Here is a 24,433-nt window from a genome sequence, read left to right on the forward strand (position 1 = left end):
TGACCTTTGCTTTTTGGCTAAGATCTGAAACTTGAACATTTTCTTAATCCTTGTTTTTTTGAAAATCCCTCTGTTCTCAACTATTGTTCTTCTTCTCAGAGATTTGGGGAGATTGGTTTTCTGAACTTGTGAGGTTGAAATCGTAGGTCTTAGATATTGAAGATAATTTCTGGTAATTTCAAATAGAAAAGATTGGATATCTAATTACTTAAAGTTGAATAAATTCTTTATATGAGTTTTTTTCTTATTATATTCACGGATTATTATAAAGTAGGCATTGTAAAAAAAATTGATTACTTTTCTAATTTTACTATTTTAAGACAGCTTTGATACTTGTTTGCTATGTATGAAGATTAGAGATGTCTAAACTTTAAATAAACTGATGGGTTCACTTTGAGTCACTGGGTTTGATCTTAAATTGTTTCATCATAACTTGTTAACATGAGAAATGATGGGTATGGATTGATGACATTTTGATCTTGGAGATGTAAAATTTATCAATATTTTTTTTCTTTTCATGAGTTTCCTATTTTTAGTTGGTTCATTTATTTCGAATTTTTTTTCATATGTTGCATTTGCTCATTCTAAATATTTTTTTTATTAATATACTTTGATTGATTGTGTTTGAATATTTCATTTAGTTATCATTGTTGATATTTAGAAGTAGAAATCTCTGGGTGATACTATTTTTTTTTCTTATATATGCTGGCTTCTAATTTTGGATGCAACATCTATGTCCTTTTCCTAATCTGCTCTTTCAATTATTTGCAATATTCTTACCGTTTTTGGTCTTTTTAGAGTCTTGATGATGATGTTGATTAGGAATGGTTATGGAATAAGGAATATGGCAAAGCTTTTTCGGTGATTTCAACATTTACTTATGCCGTAAAGCCTCTTATGCTATGATGATATTGTTCTACTGGACTTTGTTTTGTTTTGTTCGCTTTCTAGTTTTGTTGTAAAATATGTATATATTTCTACATTCTATTTAGCGTTGTCACATTTTGTGGTATGATTGTTGAGCATGGTGCATACAGAGCAAAAAATTTTAACCTACGAGAAATAGTTCTTTTAAACTCCTGCGTTTCTTTTATTTGAGTAATGGTAATCGTTAAGTTTGGGAATGTTAGGTGTTCTTCTTGGGATAGTTTGTGTTGAAGTATGCGCTATAATCGTGCCGCGTAATTTGATGGATCGTTCATTCCTCTATATTTCATATTGGGAGTTTCTTGTTTCAATTCTTGTTGAAATGAAATTTGATTATTTTGTTTCATGTCCTACATCTTAAGCATATTTCAATCTGATCGTGCTTTTGGCTATTCTATAGATTCTCGGCAACATAGGTGTTGATGTTGCATTCCTTTACGTGAACTGTATAACTCCTTGATGTACTCTGAACTTGCTTTACTGTGATACACCATATTTCTAGTATTCTCCTCGAATTTTTGTCCCATATTTTCTTGGAAATTTTTTTTTTGATTTGATTCTTTTCTTGCCTGATTGTGTACCTAATCATTCTCTTAAATCTTTGTGAATATTACTGTTGATTTAAGTGGTCATCTCTTGTGAACTTCGTACTTCTTGATCCAACATAAACTTGTTTTGACTTTATATACCATCTTTTCTTTTATTGTTATATTAAAGTTTCTTGATTCAGATTTCCTTGTTAAGATGCAATTGATTCTCTTTTTGGCATGCTTCACTGTTTTTGTATATCCTTGTTTAGTTGCGATCCTACGCATCTCCCCGAATTCTTGCGAACACCATCTGTGATGTTTGCTCTTTTCTGCCTAAGTTTTGAATCTTTTTAAGCAAACTCGTGATTATTTCAATGTCACGTGCGATTCCCAGATGTAGCAAGCGATACGTTAGTTCTTTAGGACACAGCTAATCGATGCTGAAGTTCGAAAAGTTGTAATTCAAACACTTGACATAAGACTGGTTGCTACCATGCATATGTACTACAGAACCAAGATTGTATTTAGAAAAGATTGACGAACGACGTGAAGAAGGCTATGTATATCTGAGTTGTCAAGAGAACGAGAGTAGGGATATGCCAACGACATCGTTTTATCAGGATCCTATCTTGTAACTTTTGCACCTCGTTATACACATTTCTCATGTTCGGTAAAGTGCTAAAACCATGTAAAGTTTTGCAGATCATATCAATTTTCGAGGGCGAAAATTTTTATAAGTAGGGTAGAATGTAAAATCCCTACAATACCCTTATTTCCCTTTTTTTCAAACCAAACCCTAACCCTCTTCTAACATACTCACTCACTTCTCACAGCCGCACACACACTCCCCCACACCCTCTTCCTCACAGCACACACCCACGAGCTGAGAAAAGAAAAAAAAAAGAAAGATGGAGATCGAGAGAGTGAAGGAGAGGAGGAGAGAAAGAAGAAGAGGAGGGAGAGGGTTACTGCACCGGTGTCGTGCCTCACCGTATCCAACTTGCCATCGCGCCGCCACCGCACCCGTCTCGCGCAGCTGCATTCAGCTTGCTGTCGCGCCGCCTTGCCGTCGTTGCCGCCGAAGAAATCGCCGTTGGAGGGAGACCTTGTCGTTGCAACGGAAAGCGCAGAGTACGAAGAGAGGGTGAGAGAGCTACAAGATGGAAGGAAGGAGGGTGGCAGTCGTGAGAGGAGGTGACGATGGAGGTTTCTGCTGTTGCCGTCGTTGGAACTCACCGCTGGTGCACTAGAGCTACTTCATCCCCTAACTTGCTCCACCGTGGCTAACCCTTGGCCTCCCTGTTTTCGTCGGAGTTACTGATGTCACTGCTGGAGGAGAAGATCTAATGGCACTACTGTTTTGCTTCACCAGTGTAGCTCTTACTGTTGCCGGAAAACATGCTACAACTTCCAAACTTGCCGGCAACACTGTCTTGCCACTGTTCTGGTCTAGTTTCTTCCCTTGATCTGTTCCAATTTCACCTTATCTCTGCCGCCATTTCATTTCTCTGTCTTGCTCTTATTCTGATTTATTTTTGGCCTCTATTCTGTTTTGGATTTTCAGAACTATATTTGTATTTGTCTTTCATTCGATTTGAATCTACTGCCTTTGGCTGGTGTCGTGGCCATTGTTGCTATCGTAAGAATTGAAGTTGCTGCACTGTCCCAGTTCAAGTTTCGCGCTCTTTCGTACCCTTTTAATTTGGCACCTGAGTTCGGCCTCTTCGGTTCCTTAGGACCATGTTGTGAGTAGGCTTTACATTTATAATTTTTTGATTATGCATCTATAATTATTTTGATATATATCAATTATGATTTTTGAATTATACTCACTATATCTGCCTTGAATGATTTTAAATGGATTAGAATAATTGATTTTTTAGAATTAAATAATTCGTTTTTATGAAGTTTATACTTTCGGAACTATACATGAGACTATATATATTTTTGAAGAAGTTTTGTATTATTCTAAAATGTTTGATTTTAATTGAAAATCTATTTTTAAAGCATTGAAGTATTTGTTAGTACTCACTTTAAAGGTTGTGAAATATATTTGAAATTTCTTATGATTGAAAAAGTAGGATTGGAAAGATTTCTGATGAGAAAATATAATATGATTTGATTTGATTCGATATCTTATATATTTGAAAGATCAAGGATTTATTGTATTTGAAACTATATGTTTTGAATTGGTTTGGGAGGCTCGTATTAGAAAACCGTAGTTAACGGCGGTTATGACGTTAACTTAGATGCATCTAACTCAGACTCCAGCTAGTAGGGGTGTTGCTAGCCTAACGTGTAGGCCACACGTTAGATCTGTTATTCTGTTAGAACACACGAGAGGAAAGGGCTACCCTTAGAGGTGGAGCCGCCCAAGTGTGGATTATTTGATTTGATTTCTGTATGAGAACTCCCTTATTGATTCACATATTCGTATAAATTATTATTTTCTAACTAAAATTATTTTTATGATAATGTTTATATGGTCTCATGTGGATTATAGATGTATTGTCTAGTCACTGAGTTGCAAAACTCACCCTTTTTTTTAAAAAAAATCTTTTTCAGGAACAAATACTTGAATGTGTGAGCCTTCTATTCAAGAGTAATGATCTGCAATTGGTACTTCATTTTTGTTGAGTTCTTAGACGTCATATGCTCCATATGTCACAGGCAGGATTCATCTATATTTACTTATTTTACCTTTTATTAAAAATATGTAATTATTCATTTTAGAAACTGTAAATTTATTTAAAAATATTTGTAATTTTCTTATTTAATTTATATTTGAGTCTGATAGGCTTGCTATGGAACTGTTTCCTTGAGCGTCGGTCATGGTTCATTTTGGGCCGTGACAAAATAACTCATTCAATGTAATAAACATTCATATTACAAATGTCATAATAATATTATTAATAATAATAAATTTTACGTTACAAATATTCAAATTCCATACTATTTGAACTACTTATACAAGTCTCTTATTAGTATTCCTTCAAATAATATCAAATTTAGCACAAAAAATTTATGTCCGAACTACACACCATCTCAAACTTACTCAATAGAGATAAATATATGTTGAATGTAAAAAGTGTAAAAAGAAAGCATATGAAAAAAGAGATAACTACGCTTGTAGCACATGTAATCAAACACCATAATATCCAACAATATGGTAACTCTTTATGTTTTTCATAATCTCATCTATCAAATTATTAGTTACTAACTCAATACTTATTTTAAGTTCAAAATTCAATTAAAGGTTTCTAATCAAAGTGGTACAACAACTTTTGTACTATTTGATGGCGAAACAAAAAAGTATTAGATACAACTGTTTCAAATCTAATGGCACTCCAGAAAAGTAATGACCTTGAAGCACTACCCCAATTGAAAAATTTTTGTAACCTCACTTATATTTGAAGTCAATGTAAATGATTTTAATCTTAAATAAAGTTCTCAACAATACAATGTTACCAAGACATTTGTTCTAACAAAAAATACTGAATCTCAACGCCCATTACAACAAATAAAACAGATAATATTAAAAAAAAATACTTATTTTAGACATCATTTTTATTTCTAATTTAAATTATTCATTGATTATAGGAACCAACTTCGCTATAGGATCTCATTCTAGTTATTGCTAATTTTCCACTAGATGTAAACTCATTTGATGTGGGGACAATATATATGAACATTTTTTTCATATATATAAATAATTATTTAGTAGACATATATATTATATAAATTAAAATAAAATTTATTTTGGTTAAATTATTTGTAGAATTTTACTATCTTTTTTTCTAGTGAGATTACACAGCAATATTCTAACTATGTTGTAGTTTAAATTAAAATATAATATAATATGTTAATATTATTATATTTTTTAATCATTAAAATGCATGTACTCATAGTTAAACATTTTATTGTGAGCTATTTTTTATTTCTAAATATTATTTTTATTAGTATTGCGACTATAATTGAAAATTTTTTAATTTTTGAGAATTAGATTTGTGGTAATAAATGTTAAATAAAATAAGTTTCGACTATTTTTCTTTTTCTAGTATTATCATTAAGAATAATAACAATGCAACTACAAAAATAATTTGAATTGCATTTGTCTCGCTGAAGATTAATCAACTAAAGAGTTTATTTAACAGTAATAATTGCACTAAACAATTGATTTTTGAATCTAAATATAGTTTAAGCAAAGACTAATGTTTCGACAATTATCATTTGTAAAGAAAGAATAGAGAGATTCTAAATTACAATCTTTCAGTTGTTATTGTATTTTTTCTAATAAAGACTTATAAATGGATATTCTTTTATTTGAGTATTTTCCCTAATTTTGTTGATAAAATTCCAAATTTAGAATTAAAAATAAAAGAATAATTTTTCTTATCAAAATAACAAATTTATACCTGCGGAGAATTCTTTGTGGAGATTTTTTAAAAAATCATGTACGCGTATGTTGTCCTTTCTCAATTGACCCCATCACCCATGTGAAGTCGTCCTTACACATTATTTGGTTTAAAGAAAATTGAGTAGAAAAAAAAATGTAGGTATGAAAAATGAATGAAAAATTAAAATTTTCATTGTTTGGATCAGGATAAAAAATTAAAAAAAATAATAAAGAAGTGGTATGAAGCCATCTAAAACTTCTCGGTCATCAAATGAAAACTGATAAAAAAAAGGTGTAAACAATGATAAAAATATAAATTTATTCTTCGTGTAACAGAAAAAATAAAATTCTCAAATTCACTTTCATCTCAAAATACGTTTCTTGTCTTCTTTCTAGTTTCACCGTCGTTGTCAACAAAGCCTTCAATGTAAACCCCGGTTAAATTAGTAGATAATTAGTTAATAAATTATTTTTTAATAAGAAGGATTATAAATGCGAATATTATATCAAAATAGGGTAGAGCTCATCGAAACGAGAATTTTGACACTAATTTTGAAGAAAACAGTTCAAGAATGGACCGAAAGGACCGAACCGGCTGAACCAAACCCGAACCGGGCTGTCGGTTCAACCGGACCAGCCCTATTAAATGAACCCAGCTTTGTCTTCTCCTTCATTACTGCAGCAACGAAGCTTTCAGCTTCCAGGGAAAAGAGAAACGAGAAATATCCCGTAACCCTAACGTAAATTTCCGATCCCCGTAATTTCTCCGTCCGAGCTCCAATCGCCGCACCGTTTGCGGCCACGCGTTCACCGCGTCGAGCTCTACATTTCTATCGGAACAATTTCATAGGTAACTTGTTTAATCACTCTCAGCTTTATCTTCCCCCAATTTTCGAATTTTAAGTGGGAATATTGAATTTCTTTGATTTCTGATGTTTTAGGATCCAATTAGCTTGAGAGAAACGTTCACTCTTACTTATGTGAAGCTTGGGTAAGGTGAGGATACGATAATTCTATTTTAATTTCATTAAATTTGAGCTTTGAGTATTAAATTGGGTATATATGTATTATGAATGTGTATTAGGTTGAAAATAAATAATTGGAGCTTGAAATTGTGAATACTGAAACTTGGAGGAAGCGGATTAGTTGAGTTTTGAGGGGCTGTCTTGGTTTTGAATAAATAGCTTTGGTCGTTACGTGGAAATCGGCTAAGGTATGGTTTAGGTTTCTTGCATTTAATATATAATGTTCTGTGAGAACTTAGGCTAGACGGCCATAGGATAAGTTGGAATGCAGGTGTATGTTTAATGTTTAGTAATTTGTTGATGAATATATTTGGTTGAAGTTTATTGGATAATTAGTTATTAATCTTGGATGGTGAATGTTATTGTTGATGAACATGGTTGGTTTAGTGCTAATGATTTGGTGAATTATTGATTTGAGATATTATGTGTTAGAAGCCTAGGGTTAGTGAACTATGATCCTTAGTTGAATTTTGGTTGTTGGATTTGAATATTGTATGAATATAATTGTTAATCTGAAGTAGATTTATTGTGGTAACTGTTATGATGACGAGGAAGGGTATGTTGAATTGAAAAGAAAGCAGGTTTGGACCCGAAAAGGGTGGCAAAATCCGAGTTTTAGAGGAGATGCTGCCGAAATTTTATAAAAAATTAGAGATTTTGTTTAAATGATTATTTAAAAGAGATTTAGATTTAAATGTTATATGGTTTGATTTTGAGTTATTAAGAAAGTGAGTATGTTTTAAGTTTGAAGTTTGATTCTTAGAAAAGAATGAATTATGTTTTGAATTGAAACTATTGATGGACGGAATGGGAGGTGTGATAATGAAGGATAAGGATTGAATATGTTTAATGTATGATGATGAATGAGATGCAATTGAGAATGATGCGGATGTTGAGGAATTATAATTGAATTATTTATATGGCTTATGAATTTGAATAATCTGAGATACGAGATTCCCTGGATTAAGTGTCGTGGCTTGCCACCACGTGTACCAGGTTGAAAACTCGATACTCTGTTGACCCTACGACGTAAGTGTGACCGGACACTATATAAATTCCCGGGAATGTTACCCCCATTGAGCAATATTGATTATTTGAGAAAAATCTATGCATAGACTCTTGGGGATGCACGTCGGGGGACAGTCTAAGGACAATTCAGACTTGTCGGATTGGCTGGATAACCGACAGATGAGCCTCATCAGCCATAGGACAGGCATGCATCATATGCATATTACTTGAATTACTTGCTTGTGCTCTAATTGGGTGTGCCTATCTGTATTTGCCATGCTAAATGTGTATTTGTTACCTGCAGTAGTTGTAACTTTCTTGTGTTTGCCTTTATCTATTTATTTGTCTGTGAAAATGCATGATGGAATTGGAGGTATGGAGGAATGGCAGTATAGGACTTAGATTTAAGGTTAAGTTAAGTTAGGATTAAATATTTTTAGGAAACCACCTTTTATGGCTTCTGTTTAATACTTTAAGCTCTACAATCTGAGTGTCGGCGTTCTAGGATTGCCTCTGGCATTCCCAGGACCTTATATATTATGTGTGTGGCACCTTTACCATACTGAGAACCTCCGGTTCTCATTCCATACTATGTTGTTGTTTTTCAGATGCAGGTCGGGAGCCATCTCGTTAGGCGTCTGGACTCTTAAAGCGGAGGGGTTACTGGATAGTGTTGTTGTATAGTTTTGTTGTACAGTGATGTATATATATGTACTTAGCTTTCTCTCCTTATAACTTGTCCTTTTTTATCCTCTTAGAGGTTTATGGAGAGGCAGGATTGTGTGTATGTACTTTTGGGTTTTGGATATGTATGTATATATGTGTAAATATTCTCCGGCCAGTCTTGACTTCGCAGGCTGAGTTAGGAGCTTGTTATTTTGTATCTTTGGCACTCTATTCCTACTTCTGTTATCTTATGTTTGACAGTTACGGTTTTCTTAGCATGCAAGTTAACTCGTTCCTTGAGCGTTGCGCTTTTATCTCGCGATTTTTATTTCCCCTATCCTTCAAGGCTCCTAGTATATTATAACTCTTCTGCTATTATATGTACTTATTTTATTTTAGAGGTCGTAATACCACATCACCTCTGTTTTACGACTTAAGCGTAAAGCTTTGTGTGGTAGGGTGTTACATTAATGGTATCAGAGCAGTTCGTTCCTATAGAGCCTGAAAGACGGACTGATTGTGCTTCTGTGCATTCTCTGTATATGTGTTTATGTGCTATTAGGATATCTGATTGATATATATGGCATAAACGTTTGTGAGCATGCATTTGGAACTTAAAGCATTAGACCTGCGATATTGAGACTGATCAACTTAATATCACTTGTTTGGTGTGTATAGGGACCAGATGTCGACTCGCGGACGCGGTCGCGGGTGAGGTAGAGGTAGGACAGGCACCGTTACTCCTGTACCCACAGGGACTGATCCAGTAGACTTTATGGCTGCCTTGGGAAATATGGCTGCAGCTATGCAGGCAACAGCTGAGGCACTGGGTAATCAGATAAATCAGGGTAATCATGGGAACAATAATGATGAGAACGGTCCTATGACACTTGCTACATTTCTGAAAGTTCGCCCTCCGACTTTTAGGGGAACCTCAAATCCCACTGATGCAGATAATTGGATTCAGGCTATGGAAAGGGCATTACAGGCACAACAAGTTCCTGAAGAGCAATGGGTTGAATTTGGAACTTATCAGTTGCAAGGTGAAGCTCAGTATTGGTGGCAGGGAACACGACGTATCCTGCAGCCTGATGGTGCTGCGATTCCTTGGGAGGTTTTCCGGACAGAGTTCTATAAGAAATACTTTCCTAATTCAGCTAGAAATGCCAAGGAACTTGAATTAATGCAGTTAAAGCAGGGACAAATGACTGTTGCTGAGTATACCAGTAAATTTGAGGAGTTATATCGCTTTTCTTATATCTGTCAAGGTGCGCCTGAAGATTTTGCTGAATGGAAGTGTATTAAATATGAGGGAGGTCTTCGGAGCGATATTCTGAGCTTCGTTGCCCCAATGGAGATCAGGGTGTTTTCTGAATTGGTGAATAAGAGTAGGGTTGCTGAGGATTGTGTGAGGAAGGCGGCAGCAGAGAAAGGAAGTTTGAGGGTGCCTTTTCAGAGGCCTTCAGGGAGGAACTTTGCTCCGAGAGGTAGGAATTTCAAGCGTGGAGGCTTTGTTCCGCAGCAGACTCAGGGTCAGGGTAATTATAGAAGGCCGAATATTACTGCGAATCAAGGAAAAAGGTTTGGGAAGCAGCCACAGCAGGATCTGAATTGTCAGAAGTGTGGAAAATATCATCCTGGAGTTCCGTGTAGATTAGGACTTGGAGTGTGCTATTCCTGTGGACAGCCCGGGCATATAGCCAGTAATTGCCCTGAGAAGAAGAAGTATGAGACTGGTAGGGTGCAGCAGCCGGGGAGAGTATACACCACTTCTACCATTGGTGCTGAGGGATCTGAGACACTGATTAGAGGTAATTGTGAAATGGCTGGTAAAATCTTAAATGCTTTATTTGATTCAGGAGTGTCTCATTCATTTATTGCATTTGAAAAGGCCAATGAATTAGGATTGAGAATGGTGGTTTTAAGTTATGATTTGAAAGTATATAATGCTACTCATGAAGCTATGGTGACTAGGATAGAATGTCCACAAGTTCCTTTTCGAGTGCAACAACGTGAATTTGTGCATGATTTGATTTGTTTGCCTATGACTGGTCTTGATCTCATTTTGGGATTGGATTGGTTATCCAAGAATCATGTTTTACTTGATTGTTCTGAAAAGTCAGTACAGTTTATGCCGGAAGGGTCAGAAGCACCAGTTGTGGTGAATAGTTACTATTTGAATTCTATGATAGTAAACTGTTCTGGAACTGAATGTCAGGGTATTATGTTATTAACTGCGGAAGTATCAGGTGATGATCAGAGTTTAGAGCAAATTCCGGTTGTATGTGAATTTCCAGATGTGTTTCCGGATGATATTAATGAATTCCCACCTAACCGAGAGGTTGAATTTGCAATTGAGTTGGTACCTGGATCCGGTCCAATTTCAATTACTCCTTATAGGATGTCGCCTTTAGAAATGGCTAAACTGAAAGCTCAGCTGGAAGATCTGTTGGGTAAGCATTTTATCCGACCAAGTGTTTCTCCGTGGGGAGCGCCAGTGTTACTGGTAAAGAAGAAGGATGGGAGTATGCGGCTGTGTGTCGATTATCGGCAATTGAATAAGATCACTGTGAAGAATAAATATCCGTTGCCTAGAATCGATGATCTAATGGATCAGCTACAGGGTGCCAGTGTGTTTTCTAAGATTGACCTGCGATCCGGATATCATCAGATAAGGGTTAGAGACGAGGATATTCCGAAAACTGCTTTCAGGACCCGTTATGGTCATTATGAGTATACAGTGATGTCTTTTGGGTTAACTAATGCCCCGACAGTATTTATGGATTATATGAACAAGATTTTTTGACCGTATCTGGACAAGTTTGTTATTGTCTTCATTGATGACATTCTTGTTTATTCTAAGACTGAAGAGGAACATGCTGATCACTTGCGGATTGTGCTTCAAATTCTGAGAGATAGGAAGTTATATGCTAAGTTATCTAAATGTGAGTTCTGGAAGAGTGAAGTGAAGTTTCTCGGCCACGTGGTGAGTAAGCAGGGGATAGCTGTGGATCCTGCTAAGGTAGAAGCAGTGATGAATTGGGAGCGACCAACTTCAGTGACAGAGATCAGGAGTTTCTTAGGTTTGGCAGGGTATTATCGCAGATTCATTAAGGGATTTTCACAGCACGCCTTACCTTTAACTAAGTTGACTAGGAAGGATACACCTTTTATCTGGACTCCGGAATGTAAAGAGAGTTTCCAGGCATTGAAGCACAGGTTGACTACTGCACCTGTATTGGTATTACCTGAACCAAGTGAACCGTTTGAAGTGTATTGTGATGCATCTCTGAAAGGGTTAGGGTTTGTTCTGATGCAGCACCAGAATGTTGTAGCATACGCCTCACGGCAGTTAAGGCCGCATGAGATAAACTACCCGACACATGATTTAGAACTTGCTGCTGTTGTGTTTGCTTTAAAGATTTGGAGGCACTATCTCTATGGTGTTAAGTTTCATGTTTTCTCATACCATAAGAGTTTGAAGTATCTTTTTGAGCAGAAAGAATTGAATATGCGTCAGAGGAGATGGATGGAACTTCTGAAAGATTATGATTTTGAATTGAATTATCATCCAGGAAAAGCGAATGTTGTAGCGGACGCTTTGAGTCGGAAGTCTTTATATGCAGCTTGGATGATGCTACGGGAGGAAGAGTTACTGAAGGCATTCCAAGGTTTGAATTTGGGAGTTAGAGAAGAATCTGGAATCCTGTGTTTGAGTCAGTTGCAAATTTCTAGTGATTTTAAATCAGAATTTCTGAAGGCTCATCAAGATAGTGAAGCGTTACGTAAGGTATTACCAGCAGTTGAACAGGGAAAACAGTGGAGAATGTCAGAAGGTCATGATGGTTTATGGAGGTTCAAGAACCGGATTATTGTGCCTGATGTTGGAGACCTACGACAAAGTATCTTGAAGGAAGCTCACAAGAGCGGGTTTTCAATTCACCCAGGGAGCACTAAAATGTATCAAGATCTGAAAGCGATGTTCTGGTGGCCAGGTATGAAGAATGATGTGGCATTGCATGTATCTAAATGTTTAACGTGTCAGAAGGTTAAGATTGAGCATCAGAGACCATCAGGGACCCTTCAGCCTTTAGAGATTCCACAATGGAAATGGGAGAGTATCGCAATGGATTTTGTGATAGGGTTGCCTAGAACCCGATCAGGTTATGACGCTATTTGGGTGGTTGTAGATCGACTAACAAAATCAGCTCACTTTCTTCCTATCCGAATAAGTTGCACAATGGAGGAATTGGCTCGAATGTATATCAAAGAGATTGTCAGGTTACATGGTGTGCCCTCTACTATTATATCTGATAGAGATCCCCGTTTTACATCAAGGTTCTGGGGAGCTTTTCAGCGTGCATTTGGGACTCAGTTAAGCTTGAGTACTGCGTATCACCCTCAGACAGATGGTCAGTCAGAAAGAACTATTCAGACCTTGGAGGATATGCTAAGGGCTTGTGTTTTGGACCAGCCGGTAAGCTGGGACCGGTATATGCCATTAGTAGAGTTTGCTTATAATAATAGCTATCATGCGAGCATCGGAATGGCTCCATATGAGGCTCTGTATGGCAGGAAATGTCAGTCTCCGTTGTGTTGGTATGAAACTGGAGAAAAGAGTTTATTAGGGCCTGAGATGATAGCTGAAACAACTGAGCAGATAAAGAAGATTCGTAATCGAATGCTTATAGCCCAGAGCCGCCAGAAAAGTTATGCTGATCAGAGGCGAAAGCCTTTGGAATTTGAGGAAGGAGAACATGTTTTTCTGAAAGTAACACCAACCACTGGAGTGGGAAGAGCTATTAAGACCAAGAAACTGAATCCCTGTTATATTGGACCGTTTGAGATTCTGAAGAGAATTGGACCAGTGGCTTATAGAATTGCCTTACCGCCATACCTTTCGAATTTGCACGATGTATTTCATGTATCACAGCTTCGGAAGTATACTCCTGATGCAAGTCATGTTCTAGAACCAGAACCAATCCAAGTGAGAGAAGATCTAACACTCCCAGTAATTCCGGTGAGGATTGATGACACCAGTGTTAAACGATTACGAGGAAGGGAAGTATCATTGGTAAAAGTAGCTTGGAGACGAGATGGTATCGAGGAACATACCTGGGAACTCGAATCAGATATGCGAAAGGACTATCCACATCTCTTTTCAAGTAACTATATTTGAATTTTGAGGGCAAAATTCTTTATTAGGTGGGTAGGATGTAAACCCGGTTAAATTAGTAGATAATTAGTTAATAAATTATTTTTTAATAAGAAGGATTAGAAATGCGAATATTATATCAAAATAGGGTAGAGCTCATCGAAACGAGAATTTTGACACTAATTTTGAAGAAAACGGTCCAAGAATGGACCGAAAGGACCGAACCGGCTGAATCGGACCCGAACCGGGCTGTCGGTTCAACCGGACCAGCCCTATTAAATGAACCCAGCTTTGTCTTCTCCCTCATTACTGCAGCAACGAAGCTTTCAGCTTCCAGGGAGAAGAGAAACGAGAAATATCCCGTAACCTAACGTAAATTTCCGATCCCTGTAACTTCTCCGTCCGAGCTCCAATCGCCGCACCGTTTGCGGCCACGCGTTCACCGCGTCGAGCTCTACATTTCTATCGGAACAATTTCATAGGTAACTTGTTTAATCACTCTCAGCTTCATCTTCCCCCAATTTTCGAATTTTAAGTGGGAATATTGAATTTCTTTGATTTCTGATGTTTTAGGATCCAATTAGCTTGAGAGAAACGTTCACTCTTACTTATGTGAAGCTTGGGTAAGGTGAGGATACGATAATTCTATTTTAATTTCATTAAATTTGAGCTTTGAGTATTAAATTGGGTATATATGTATTATGAATGTGTATTAGGTTGAAAATAAATAATTGGAGCTTGAAATTGTGAATACTAAAACTTGGAGGAAGCGGATTAGTTGAGTTTTGAGGGGCTGTCTTGGTTTTGAATAAATAGCTTTGGTCGTTACGTGGAAATCGGCTAAGGTATGGTTTAGGTTTCTTGCATTTAATATATAATGTTCTGTGAGAACTTAGGCTAGACGGCCATAGGATAAGTTGGAATGCAGGTGTATGTTTAATGTTTAGTAATTTGTTGATGAATATATTTGGTTGAAGTTTATATTTGGTTGAAAACTCGATACTCTGTTGACCCTACGACGTAAGTGTGACCGGGCACTATATAAATTCCCGGGAATGTTACCCCCATTGAGCAATATTGATTATTTGAGAAAAATCTATGCATAGACTCTTGGGGATGCACGTCGGGGGACAGTCTAAGGACAATTCAGACTTGTCGGATTGGCTGGATAACCGACAGATGAGCCTCATCAGCCATAGGACAGGCATGCATCATATGCATATTACTTGAATTACTTGCTTGTGCTCTAATTGGGTGTGCCTATCTGTATTTGCCATGCTAAATGTGTATTTGTTACCTGCAGTAGTTGTAACTTTCTTGTGTTTGCCTTTATCTGTTTATTTGTCTGTGAAAATGCATGATGGAATTGGAGGTATGGAGGAATGGCAGTATAGGACTTAGATTTAAGGTTAAGTTAAGTTAGGATTAAATATTTTTAGGAAACCACCTTTTATGGCTTCTGTTTAATACTTTAAGCTCTACAATCTGAGTGTCGGCGTTCTAGGATTGCCTCTGGCATTCCCAGGACCTTATATATTATGTGTGTGGCACCTTTACCATACTGAGAACCTCCGGTTCTCATTCCATACTATGTTGTTGTTTTTCAGATGCAGGTCGGGAGCCATCTCGTTAGGCGTCTGGACTCTTAAAGCGGGGGGGTTACTGGATAGTGTTGTTGTATAGTTTTATTCTACAGTGATGTATATATATGTACTTAGCTTTCTCTCCTTATAACTTGTCCTTTTTTATCCTCTTAGAGGTTTATGGAGAGGCAGGATTGTGTGTATGTACTTTTGGGTTTTGGATATGTATGTATATATGTGTAAATATTCTCCGGCCAGTCTTGACTTCGCAGGCTGAGTTAGGAGCTTGTTATTTTGTATCTTTGGCACTCTATTCCTACTTCTGTTATCTTATGTTTGACAGTTACGATTTTCTTAGCATGCAAGTTAACTCGTTCCTTGAGCGTTGCGCTTTTATCTCGCGATTTTTATTTCCCCTATCCTTCAAGGCTCCTAGTATATTATAACTCTTCTGCTATTATATGTACTTATTTTATTTTAGAGGTCGTAATACCACATCACCTCTGTTTTACGACTTAAGCGTAAAGCTTTGTGTGGTAGGGTGTTACATTCAAGATACTTATTTATATAAGTGTTATTTGTAATAATTGTCTTTAAATCAGATTTTTAAGATTTTACTTTTTTTTTCATAGCATATCATTTTTTTTTTTTACCAAAGATAGGAGACTCGAACCCGCAACCTCTTAATTAAGTAAGGGGAGACTATGCCATTTGAGCTATTACTCATTGGCTCATAGCATATCATTTAACTATTTTAAAAGGAAGAAAATAAATAGAAAAGAATATTAATATTACTATATATGTAGAGCAAAAAATAGATAAAAAAATTATGCAAAATTCACTATTAAGCTGATGTGACAATACTTTTGATTTTAGAACACTAGTAGGTATCAATTTCAGTATATTAAAAAATAGATAAACAGATTCGTTTGTCCAAATCTTTTCATTTGCCAAACATTTTCTCTATGGCAAATGGTGCGTGTTTCTTGATCTTAGTCCCACTTTCCTCTCATGACTGTCATTGATGGATGACTAACGAAATTGATGAGTAATTATAGGGAAGGATCTCATATACATGACTTGTAGCTTCTTAGCATTTTTGGGATTTCGGTATTCTCCACAGAAACGACGAAAAATTTACAACATTGTTTGCAAAAAATGTGGTCACCATTGACTATAATCACTATATACACTCAGTCTTCTCCACTATTCCTTGTGCTGCAAACAAAAATATCTCTAACGTGACCAATATGGATCACATGATCCTCTCAAATCTCAAGGATGTCTTTATAAAAAAAATGTAAAGTTAATCATTCTATTATTTTTATAATTTTATTAATTTTTTAATTAAATTTTTATACTTTAAAAATTTATAATTAAATTTTTATACTATAAATTTTTTAAGTAAGTCCTTTTTAAGTATTTTTTGCTTTCTTTTTAAATTAACAAATAAGAATCGAATTATAAATCTTCGTCTCATTTTCTTTATATTTTTTTTTTTTGGTACTTTAAACGGGACATGAAGTCCAAGAAGCAAAAGAGACTACACTGTAACTATGCGGGGTAAAATAACCCTTCTAGTATCATCATCAACAATCATTCTAAGGATACCAAAAGGCAGATCCACAAAATGATAACCAGGTTCTCTTTTTGTACTTAGCTTAGCTAAGCAGTCAGCCACACGGTTCCCTTCCCTATATGTATGGCTGAATTGGAGTTGCCATTCTCTATTGATAAGGAAATAAATTCTCTTTATTAGACTATTTGGATGATTTTTTGCTTTGGCTTTTTCATCAAGAACTTCTATCACTGTGTGATGGTAACTAACGAAATTGATAGGATCTCATAGACATGAATTATAGCTTGGTAACATGTTCGGTCTATAAAAGTCCATATTCAATTTATCTTTTTGGTCATATTTATGCTACAATCACAAAACATAAAATAAAAAAGGTATGAACAAAAAATCTCTAGTAAACTTTTTTTTTTTGGGTCAATTTCTTTGTAGAATACTAGTGTCTACTTGTATATGACTAAGTTAATTTTTTTTGCTAGTAATAATATTACGAAATAATATTATAAAATTATAAATTTCATGAATTATGGAAAAAATTCATAGAATTAATGGATCTCTTTTACAACAAAATTGTAGGAATAAAAGTTTTTATCTATCTAAGGAGATTAGCGTTACAGTTTTGGCCACACTTTAATATAATTGTACCAGCACTTAGATTTATTTAACTACTTAAATTAAAACCAAATCAACTTGTCCTCAATATTTAATAAGAAAATTAAGAATACAAGAGAAAAAAATTTTAATAAAAAAATATTTTATTACTTAAATATTTATTACAAATAACTCATATTTCTACAATTCAAATTCTCACTCTTATTTATAGTCGTCCACCTCCTTATATATGACTAAGTTGAAGTTAGAGGTTGAATTCGGACAGTAGTAAAATTAACTCAAAATAGAACCATCCAACAGAAATGTGAAAAAAGGGTATGTTAGAGAGAAAATGAAGCGGTTTGTGATTCCAATTTCATATTTAAATCAACCTTTGTTTCAAGAGTTACTAAGCCAAGACAGAGGAAGAATTTGGATATGATCATTCAATGGACGGTCTCACCATTCCTTGTCGAAGAGAATGCTTTCTTGGACCTCACTTCTCACTTGAATGGATTATGAGTGATACTAAAAGAAACTCACACAGGGTAGTTGAGTCACAATTTTGTATATAAGGCGCTTAGAATTTGTTTTATCCTTTTTTGTCGTGAAACTAGCATCTTAGTTAGATATCAAAGATGTAAATATTAGAAATGGAGTAATACTATAAATTCAAATGAATAAACTTCAATTGAATATTTAATTTTGAATTGACTATTTTTAAAACCGACTGATTGATTTATGTTTATGTTATAGTAGTTTAATCAAAAAAGATTTAAATTAGTAAATTACAATAACCGATTTGTAAATGTAAAGGAAAAGGCAGTAGAAGAACTGAACCATTAAATAATAAGAGAATGCTATTTATTGGTGATCTTCAATTGCCAGAAACTTGTGGTTGGGACTCTGAGCTGAAGAATTGGCGCTAAACATCATTGTTGGGTTAAATTGTTCCAAATCTTCCTTAAATACCCAACGGTAACCACACCTCTTCACTTCTACTTCTGGATAATTACCCATGCTGTCCAATACAATACCACGAAGATCAGATGTTCCTTCTTTTGCATTACTTGTATTCTCATTAATGAAAGCTTCCCGGGATACAAATATTAGCAACATATGATCTAATTCAGTTGTGATCAAATCTTTCTTAAGACGTATTGGAACATAGCGATAAATGCCCCCATACCCTTTACGACGAAAACCACAACTAATTAGAGCGGGAGGATATATGGCTTCTTCAAGCAATTGAGTTGGAGTATCGTGCACAACAAATGTTACACAACAAGCAATGCCAATCCAATTATTGTCATCCACAATGGGAGATGGATCAAGGCTCACTGAATCACCCGTGTTCTGTTTGCTGAACCACCTTGGAATTTTAGTTCCTGGAACAACAGCATCAATTATGCATGTGGAGAAAGAGCATTGCAGGTTCACCTGCCACCGTAGAAATTAGGTACGATTAACAATATAAGTTCATAATATACACAGAAAAAAGCAAAATGGGAAAAGAAAGAAGGAATTGAAGTTGGTACCTGAATCATTTTTATCATCCATGAAATAACTGTCACACCACAACCTTCCGTGTCACTCAAATTCGGGCAGTTGAAAACATATATTCCTCCATAGAAACCTCTTCCACTGGTACCTCCTATCGGCATAAAGGTACTAGGCAACAACTTTAGATGCTTACAGTACTCCAAGTTCAACTGCCTTAGCTTGGGAAGTTCCTTGATGCAATGAGGTGGTGTAACAAAATTGTTTCCCCCTATGTTTAAACGTCTTAAACAACGTAACTGTCCAATAGCATCAGGGATTTGAACTAGATTACAGAAACTTATGTCAAGATATACCAAAGCTGGGAAACGGGACAAAGTAGGCACCAACAAACCAACTGAATTGGCACGCTTTCTAGAAGACAAAAAGTTGAGAGGCCTTGTAAGAGTTTTGCATATGGAGGTTGTCATATGGCTTTGCACACTTTGACCTGTATTCAACTGCTTGCTTTGTCTTGGTTTCTCTAACAACTGATATTTAAGTAATTTCCAACACCCAGATAGGTTTAAATCATGAAGAGAATTAAGATGAAATATGCTGTTGGGAATACTCACAAGATTTTTACAGTTTTCTAGATTCAAATAAAGAAGCTTTTCCAGAGAACCAATAGATGCATCAAGGTGAACAAGTTTCACACATCCTTTAAGATTTATGTACTCAAGATTTGGGGCCTGAGATAAATTTGGTATCTTTACAAGATTTTTGGAATGACATAGTTCCAGATATGTCAAATTATGGAGATCCTGCAATAAAATAGAAGGCTATTATTATAACTATATTCTAGCTCATTTTAATTAAGTGAACGAAAAGAGAAACAATAAGAAAATTGTCTTGTTTTCTTTCAAATATAATCAAAACATAAATAATACAATGATATCTATCATACCTTTATTCCCTCCCATAGTTCTTTGATGTTGCTATAATGTAGGATTAATGTAACGAGTTTATTTGGCTGAAAGCTTGATGGCAAACATGTAAAAGGATAGTCTTTCCAATCAAGATACCCCAACTCATTAGAGAGAAAATTAGGACATCCTAAGAAATTCACTCCACGGAGGATGAGTAATTTAAGGAGCTTCATTTCTGATAAAGCTTCAACCCTCAGTGTTGTCCTTTCTGACGTCTCTTCTCTATTTTGATGAAATCTTGGCAGAACTATGGCTTCAAGGTTTTTCGCTGCCTGAAACATTAGACCTTTCAAAATTATTTAAATTCTAAAAATTAAGTCAAGAACAATATTCTCAATAACTATTTTACCTTATTTTCCCGCAAGACATCACTTAGATCCTTTTGATTCCATAACCTACTCCACTTTCTTGGCTCTTTGGGCGATTTTTCTCGAACAATACTCCTACCCAGATCTCTCAACAAATCATGCATACAGATCGTATTCCCCTCATTAGTTATGAGTGACTTATCAATGAGAATTCTTAAACCAATATCAGGTTGAAATCCTCGAATACTTAAAATATCTTCTACATACCAATCTTCATGCCCAGCGGGAAAGAAACATGCAATATCAAGAAACATCTCCTTTTCCATCTCCTCAAGTCCATCATAGCTGATTCTAAGCACATCTAGAATGTCTTTTGTTGGTTTTTCTTTCAATCTAACTAATGCACTACTCCACTCAGACACATTTCGCCCAAACAAAAATGAGCCCAACACTCTAATTGCTAACGGGAGTCCATTAGCATATGTTAATGCAGAATTTGTCAAACGTCTGTAATCTTGTGCAACATGATTACATTTGAAAGCTTTTCTACAAAACAATTGCAGAGCATTCTCATCATTTAAGAGTTGAACTTTATAAACTCCATCCACTCCATACTCTCTCAATATATGCTCATCTCTAGAAACTATGATTATTCTACTCCCTCTACCTAGCCTTTCCCGTTTTATAGCCAACTTCTCCAATTGAATCCCCTCATCAACATTATCAAGAACTATCAGAACCTTTCTATGGCGTAACCTAGTTTGAATCAGATTATTATTTGCCAATGAAAGATTGCATATAAGAAAATATTCTTCCTTGAAAGCTTGACAAAGAAGTTGCTTTTGTACACCAAGTGGACCATAATGTCTGTATGTTTCGCTTACATCATCTACAAAACATGGAACATCATATTGATGAGAGATTGCTTCATATAAAATGGTGGCAAGAGTTGACTTTCCTATGCCGCCCATTCCACAAATTCCAACAACTCGAACATCATCCTCTGAGTCCAAAACAAGAAGCTTTTCTAACTCTTGTAGAGGAGAATGCATCCCAACTATATCATCAGATAGATTTGATGATGGTTTGGGACTCACTATGCTTGTTACCATTTTCACAATATTTTCAATCTCAGCAGATTGTGACCTAAACACATCAATAAAAAAAAAAAAAAAGAGAAAATCACAAAATAATCACTTATGACAACACAAGAAAATATACATATCAATCAACCATAATTATTGAATAAAATCTTTGAAATGTCTTGATTTAGTTTTACGAGTGGTGATCAAATTAGTTCAGAAGAATAGATAGCAAAACATAGAAGGGGTTACTGACTTATCCTTCTTCACATCCCAGCCAGAGAGATTAGCTACTTGTGTTAGAGCCGCCCTCCATCTTCGCACTTGCTCCATCATCTCACCATCATCTTTGAATCTTTGTTCATGTTTCATAAAGGCTTCTTCATAATTTCCACTTTGCTTTCTCACCTCAGATGGACTCACTTCACAGAAAACAGGCAGAACACACTGTCCCGGTATGTTAATGCAGTCAGCTATCTGTGCGAGTTCTCGCAAGCACCATGTGGAAGAAGCATAGTTAATAGAGAAGACAACAATCAGAATCTGTGATCCTTCAATAGCTTCCAGAAGGCCTGATGATATAGGTCCTCCTTTCTCGAGCCTGGTATCATCCCTGAAGGCAAGTATGCCGTGTCTGCGGAGAGCAGCATAAAGATGATCGGTGAAGTTGAAGCGAGTCTCCCCTCTAAAACTCACAAACACATCATATTTCCAATTCTTCTCAACAGACAAGGGGCTTTGGATTCTCATGCAATCCATTGTAAGTGATTAATAAAGATTAGTTTAATAAAGAGTATATATATATATAGTGGCGTCATAGTGATTATTTAGCTGAAAATTCTTGCATTTGGATAGTGTAGCACTGCAGCATGAAAAGAACAAAACACTCTAGTGGGACACAACCTTAATTAACTTCCAATACTTCACGCGCTTCTTTCAATTATTGCTATTATTACCGATAAGAATAATAACAACGCAACTACAAAAATAATTTGAATTGCATTTGTCCCGCTGAAGATTAATCAACTAAAGAGTTTATTTAACAGTAATAATTGCACTAAGCAATTGATTTGTGAATCTAAATATAATTTAAACAAAGACTCTAATGTTTTTTATCATTTGTAAAGAAAGAATAGAGAGATTCTAAATTACAATCTTTCAGTAGTTATTATATTTTTCTAATAAAGACTTATAAATGGATATTCTTTTATTTGAGTATTTTCCCTAATTTTGTTGATAAAATTCCAAACATAAAATTAAAAATAAAAGAATAATTTTTCTTATCAAAATAACAAATTTATACATGTAGAGAATTATTTGTGGAGAATTTTTAAAAAATCATATACGCGTATGTTGTCCTTTCTCGATTGACTCCATCACCCATGTGAAGCCTTTAGTGATAAATAATATGTGGAAGGTGGGCACAAAGTCCTCAAGATATTACTGTGATTTGTAATAATTGTCTTCAAATCAGATTTTTAAGATTTCACTTTTTTGTTTCATAGAATATCATTTAACTACTTTAAAGGAAGAAAATAAGGGAAAAGAATTTTAATATTACTATATATGTAGAACAAAAAATAGATGAAAAAATTATGCAAAATTCACTATTAAGCTGACGTGACAATATTTTTTATTTAAGAACACTAGTAGGTATCAATTTCAGTAAATTAAAAATAGAAAAACAGATTCGTTTGTCCAAATCTTTTCATTTGCCAAACATTTTCCCTATGGCAAATGGTGCGTGTTTCTTGATCTTAGCAGTCTTGGTCCCATGTCATTGATGGATGACTAACGAAATTGATGAGTAATTATAGAGAAGGATCTCATATACATGACTTGTAGCTTCTTAGCATGTTTGGTATTCTTCACATGAACGACGAAAAATTTACAATATTGACTATCTACAGTGAATCTTCTCCACTATGGCTTGTGCTGCAAACAAGAATATCTCTAACATGACCAATATAGATCACATGATTCTTTCAAATCTAAAGGATGTCTTTATAAAAAAAAATGTAAAGTTTAATTATTCTATTTTTTTTATAGTTTTATTAAATTTTTAATTAATTTTTTATACTTTAAAAATTTATAATTAAATTTCTATACTAAATTAAAATTTTAAGTAAGTCCTTTTATTTTAAGTATTTTTTGTTTTCTTTTTAAATTAATAAATAAGAATCTTATTATAAATCTTCGTCTCATTTTTCTTATATGACACTGTGTGATGGTGACTAACGAAATTGATGAATATTTAGAAAAGGATCTAGTAGATATGAATTATAGCTTGGTAACATGTTCGGTCTGTAAAAATCCATATTCAATTTTTTTTTTTGTCACATTTCTGCTGCAACCACAAAACATAAAATAAAAAAAAAAAGTATGAACAAAAAATCTCTAGTAAACTTTTTCTTTTTTGGTCAATTTCTTTGTAGAATACTAGTGTCTACTTATATATGACTAAGTTGATTTTTTTTGCTAGTAATAATATTACGAAGTAATATAAAATTATAAATTTTATGAATTATTGAAAAAATTCATAGAATCAATGGATCACTTTTACAAAAAAAAAATAATAAAAGTTTTTACCTATCTAAGGAGATTAGTGTCACAGTCTTAGCTTGAATACACTCTAATCTAATGTTACTGTATCAGCACTTGAATTTATTTAACTATTTAAATTAAAACCAAATCAACTTAATCCTAAATATTTAATAAGAAAACTAAGAGTAAAAGAGAATATAAGAGAATAGAAACTTTAATAAAAAAAATATTTTATTATTCAAGTATTTGTTATAAATAACTGACACAATTACAATTCAAATTCTCAATCTTATTAGTCACCAAAAAAAAAATTCTCAATCTTATTTATAGTCATCCAGCTTCTTGTATATGACTAAGTTGAAGTTAGAACTAAACAAGTGCTAAATACTAATTTGCGACACGAGTTTGTTGAGTGATTCAATTCGGGCAGTAGTAAAATTAACTCAAAACAGAACCATCCCAACATAAATGTGAAAAAGGATCCATAGCCTATAATAATAAAATAAAAAAGAAACAAACTATTAGAAGAGTATCATCTACTGTTAGCCAACAATCTTGTAAAGTTAATGAAGTT

General features: G+C 34.7%; 2 protein-coding genes and 1 long non-coding RNA gene across 4 annotated transcripts; 2 read left to right on the top strand and 1 right to left on the bottom strand.

Moving 5' to 3' along the window:
- The first annotated feature begins 6,544 nt into the window (after positions 1–6,544).
- LOC148569758 (uncharacterized) lies at positions 6,545–8,835 on the top strand. Its single transcript, XR_015907259.1, has 4 exons — positions 6,545–6,703; positions 6,795–6,849; positions 6,938–7,066; positions 8,495–8,835. It is a non-coding gene; the product is annotated as an uncharacterized LOC148569758 (long non-coding RNA).
- Positions 8,836–9,266: 431 nt separating this feature from the next.
- LOC110271604 (uncharacterized) lies at positions 9,267–15,340 on the top strand. The gene is made up of 2 exons (XM_088508340.1): positions 9,267–10,363; positions 15,315–15,340. The coding sequence occupies exons 1-2, from the start codon at positions 9,328–9,330 to the stop codon at positions 15,338–15,340; spliced, it is 1,062 nt and encodes a 353-aa protein (XP_088364466.1). The 5' UTR covers positions 9,267–9,327.
- A 2,834-nt stretch (positions 15,341–18,174) lies between these two features.
- On the bottom strand, positions 18,175–22,195 carry LOC107628793 (disease resistance protein RUN1). Of its 2 annotated transcripts, none has more exons than XM_016331397.3 (5): positions 21,572–22,195; positions 20,275–21,379; positions 19,904–20,197; positions 18,996–19,760; positions 18,175–18,845 (listed from the first exon to the last, which is right to left on the bottom strand). In XM_016331397.3, the coding sequence occupies exons 1-5, from the start codon at positions 22,072–22,074 to the stop codon at positions 18,795–18,797; spliced, it is 2,718 nt and encodes a 905-aa protein (XP_016186883.1). In that variant the 5' UTR covers positions 22,075–22,195; the 3' UTR covers positions 18,175–18,794. The 2 variants fall into 2 exon arrangements, with proteins under 2 accessions (XP_016186883.1, XP_016186881.1); XM_016331395.3 differs by having other exon boundaries at positions 18,175–18,897.
- Positions 22,196–24,433: the final 2,238 nt, after the last annotated feature.

This window comes from Arachis ipaensis, chromosome B3 (genome assembly GCF_059453495.1).
Source record: "Arachis ipaensis isolate K30076 ecotype BB chromosome B3, ASM5945349v1, whole genome shotgun sequence".
Classification (NCBI taxonomy): domain Eukaryota; kingdom Viridiplantae; phylum Streptophyta; class Magnoliopsida; order Fabales; family Fabaceae; genus Arachis; species Arachis ipaensis.

Excerpts from the sequence above, each read along its gene's own strand:
- LOC110271604 (XM_088508340.1), top strand. The coding sequence starts at position 9,328 with ATGGCTGCCTTGGGAAATATGGCTGCAGCTATGCAGGCAACAGCTGAG. Across the intron at positions 10,364-15,314 it reads ATCTGAGACACTGATTAGAG|ATGCAGGTCGGGAGCCATCT; the intron begins GTAATTGTGAAA and ends GTTGTTTTTCAG.
- LOC107628793 (XM_016331395.3), bottom strand. The coding sequence starts at position 22,074 with ATGGATTGCATGAGAATCCAAAGCCCCTTGTCTGTTGAGAAGAATTGG. Across the intron at positions 21,380-21,571 it reads TGGGATGTGAAGAAGGATAA|GTCACAATCTGCTGAGATTG; the intron begins GTCAGTAACCCC and ends TGATGTGTTTAG. Across the intron at positions 19,761-19,903 it reads AACTATGGGAGGGAATAAAG|GATCTCCATAATTTGACATA; the intron begins GTATGATAGATA and ends ATTTTATTGCAG.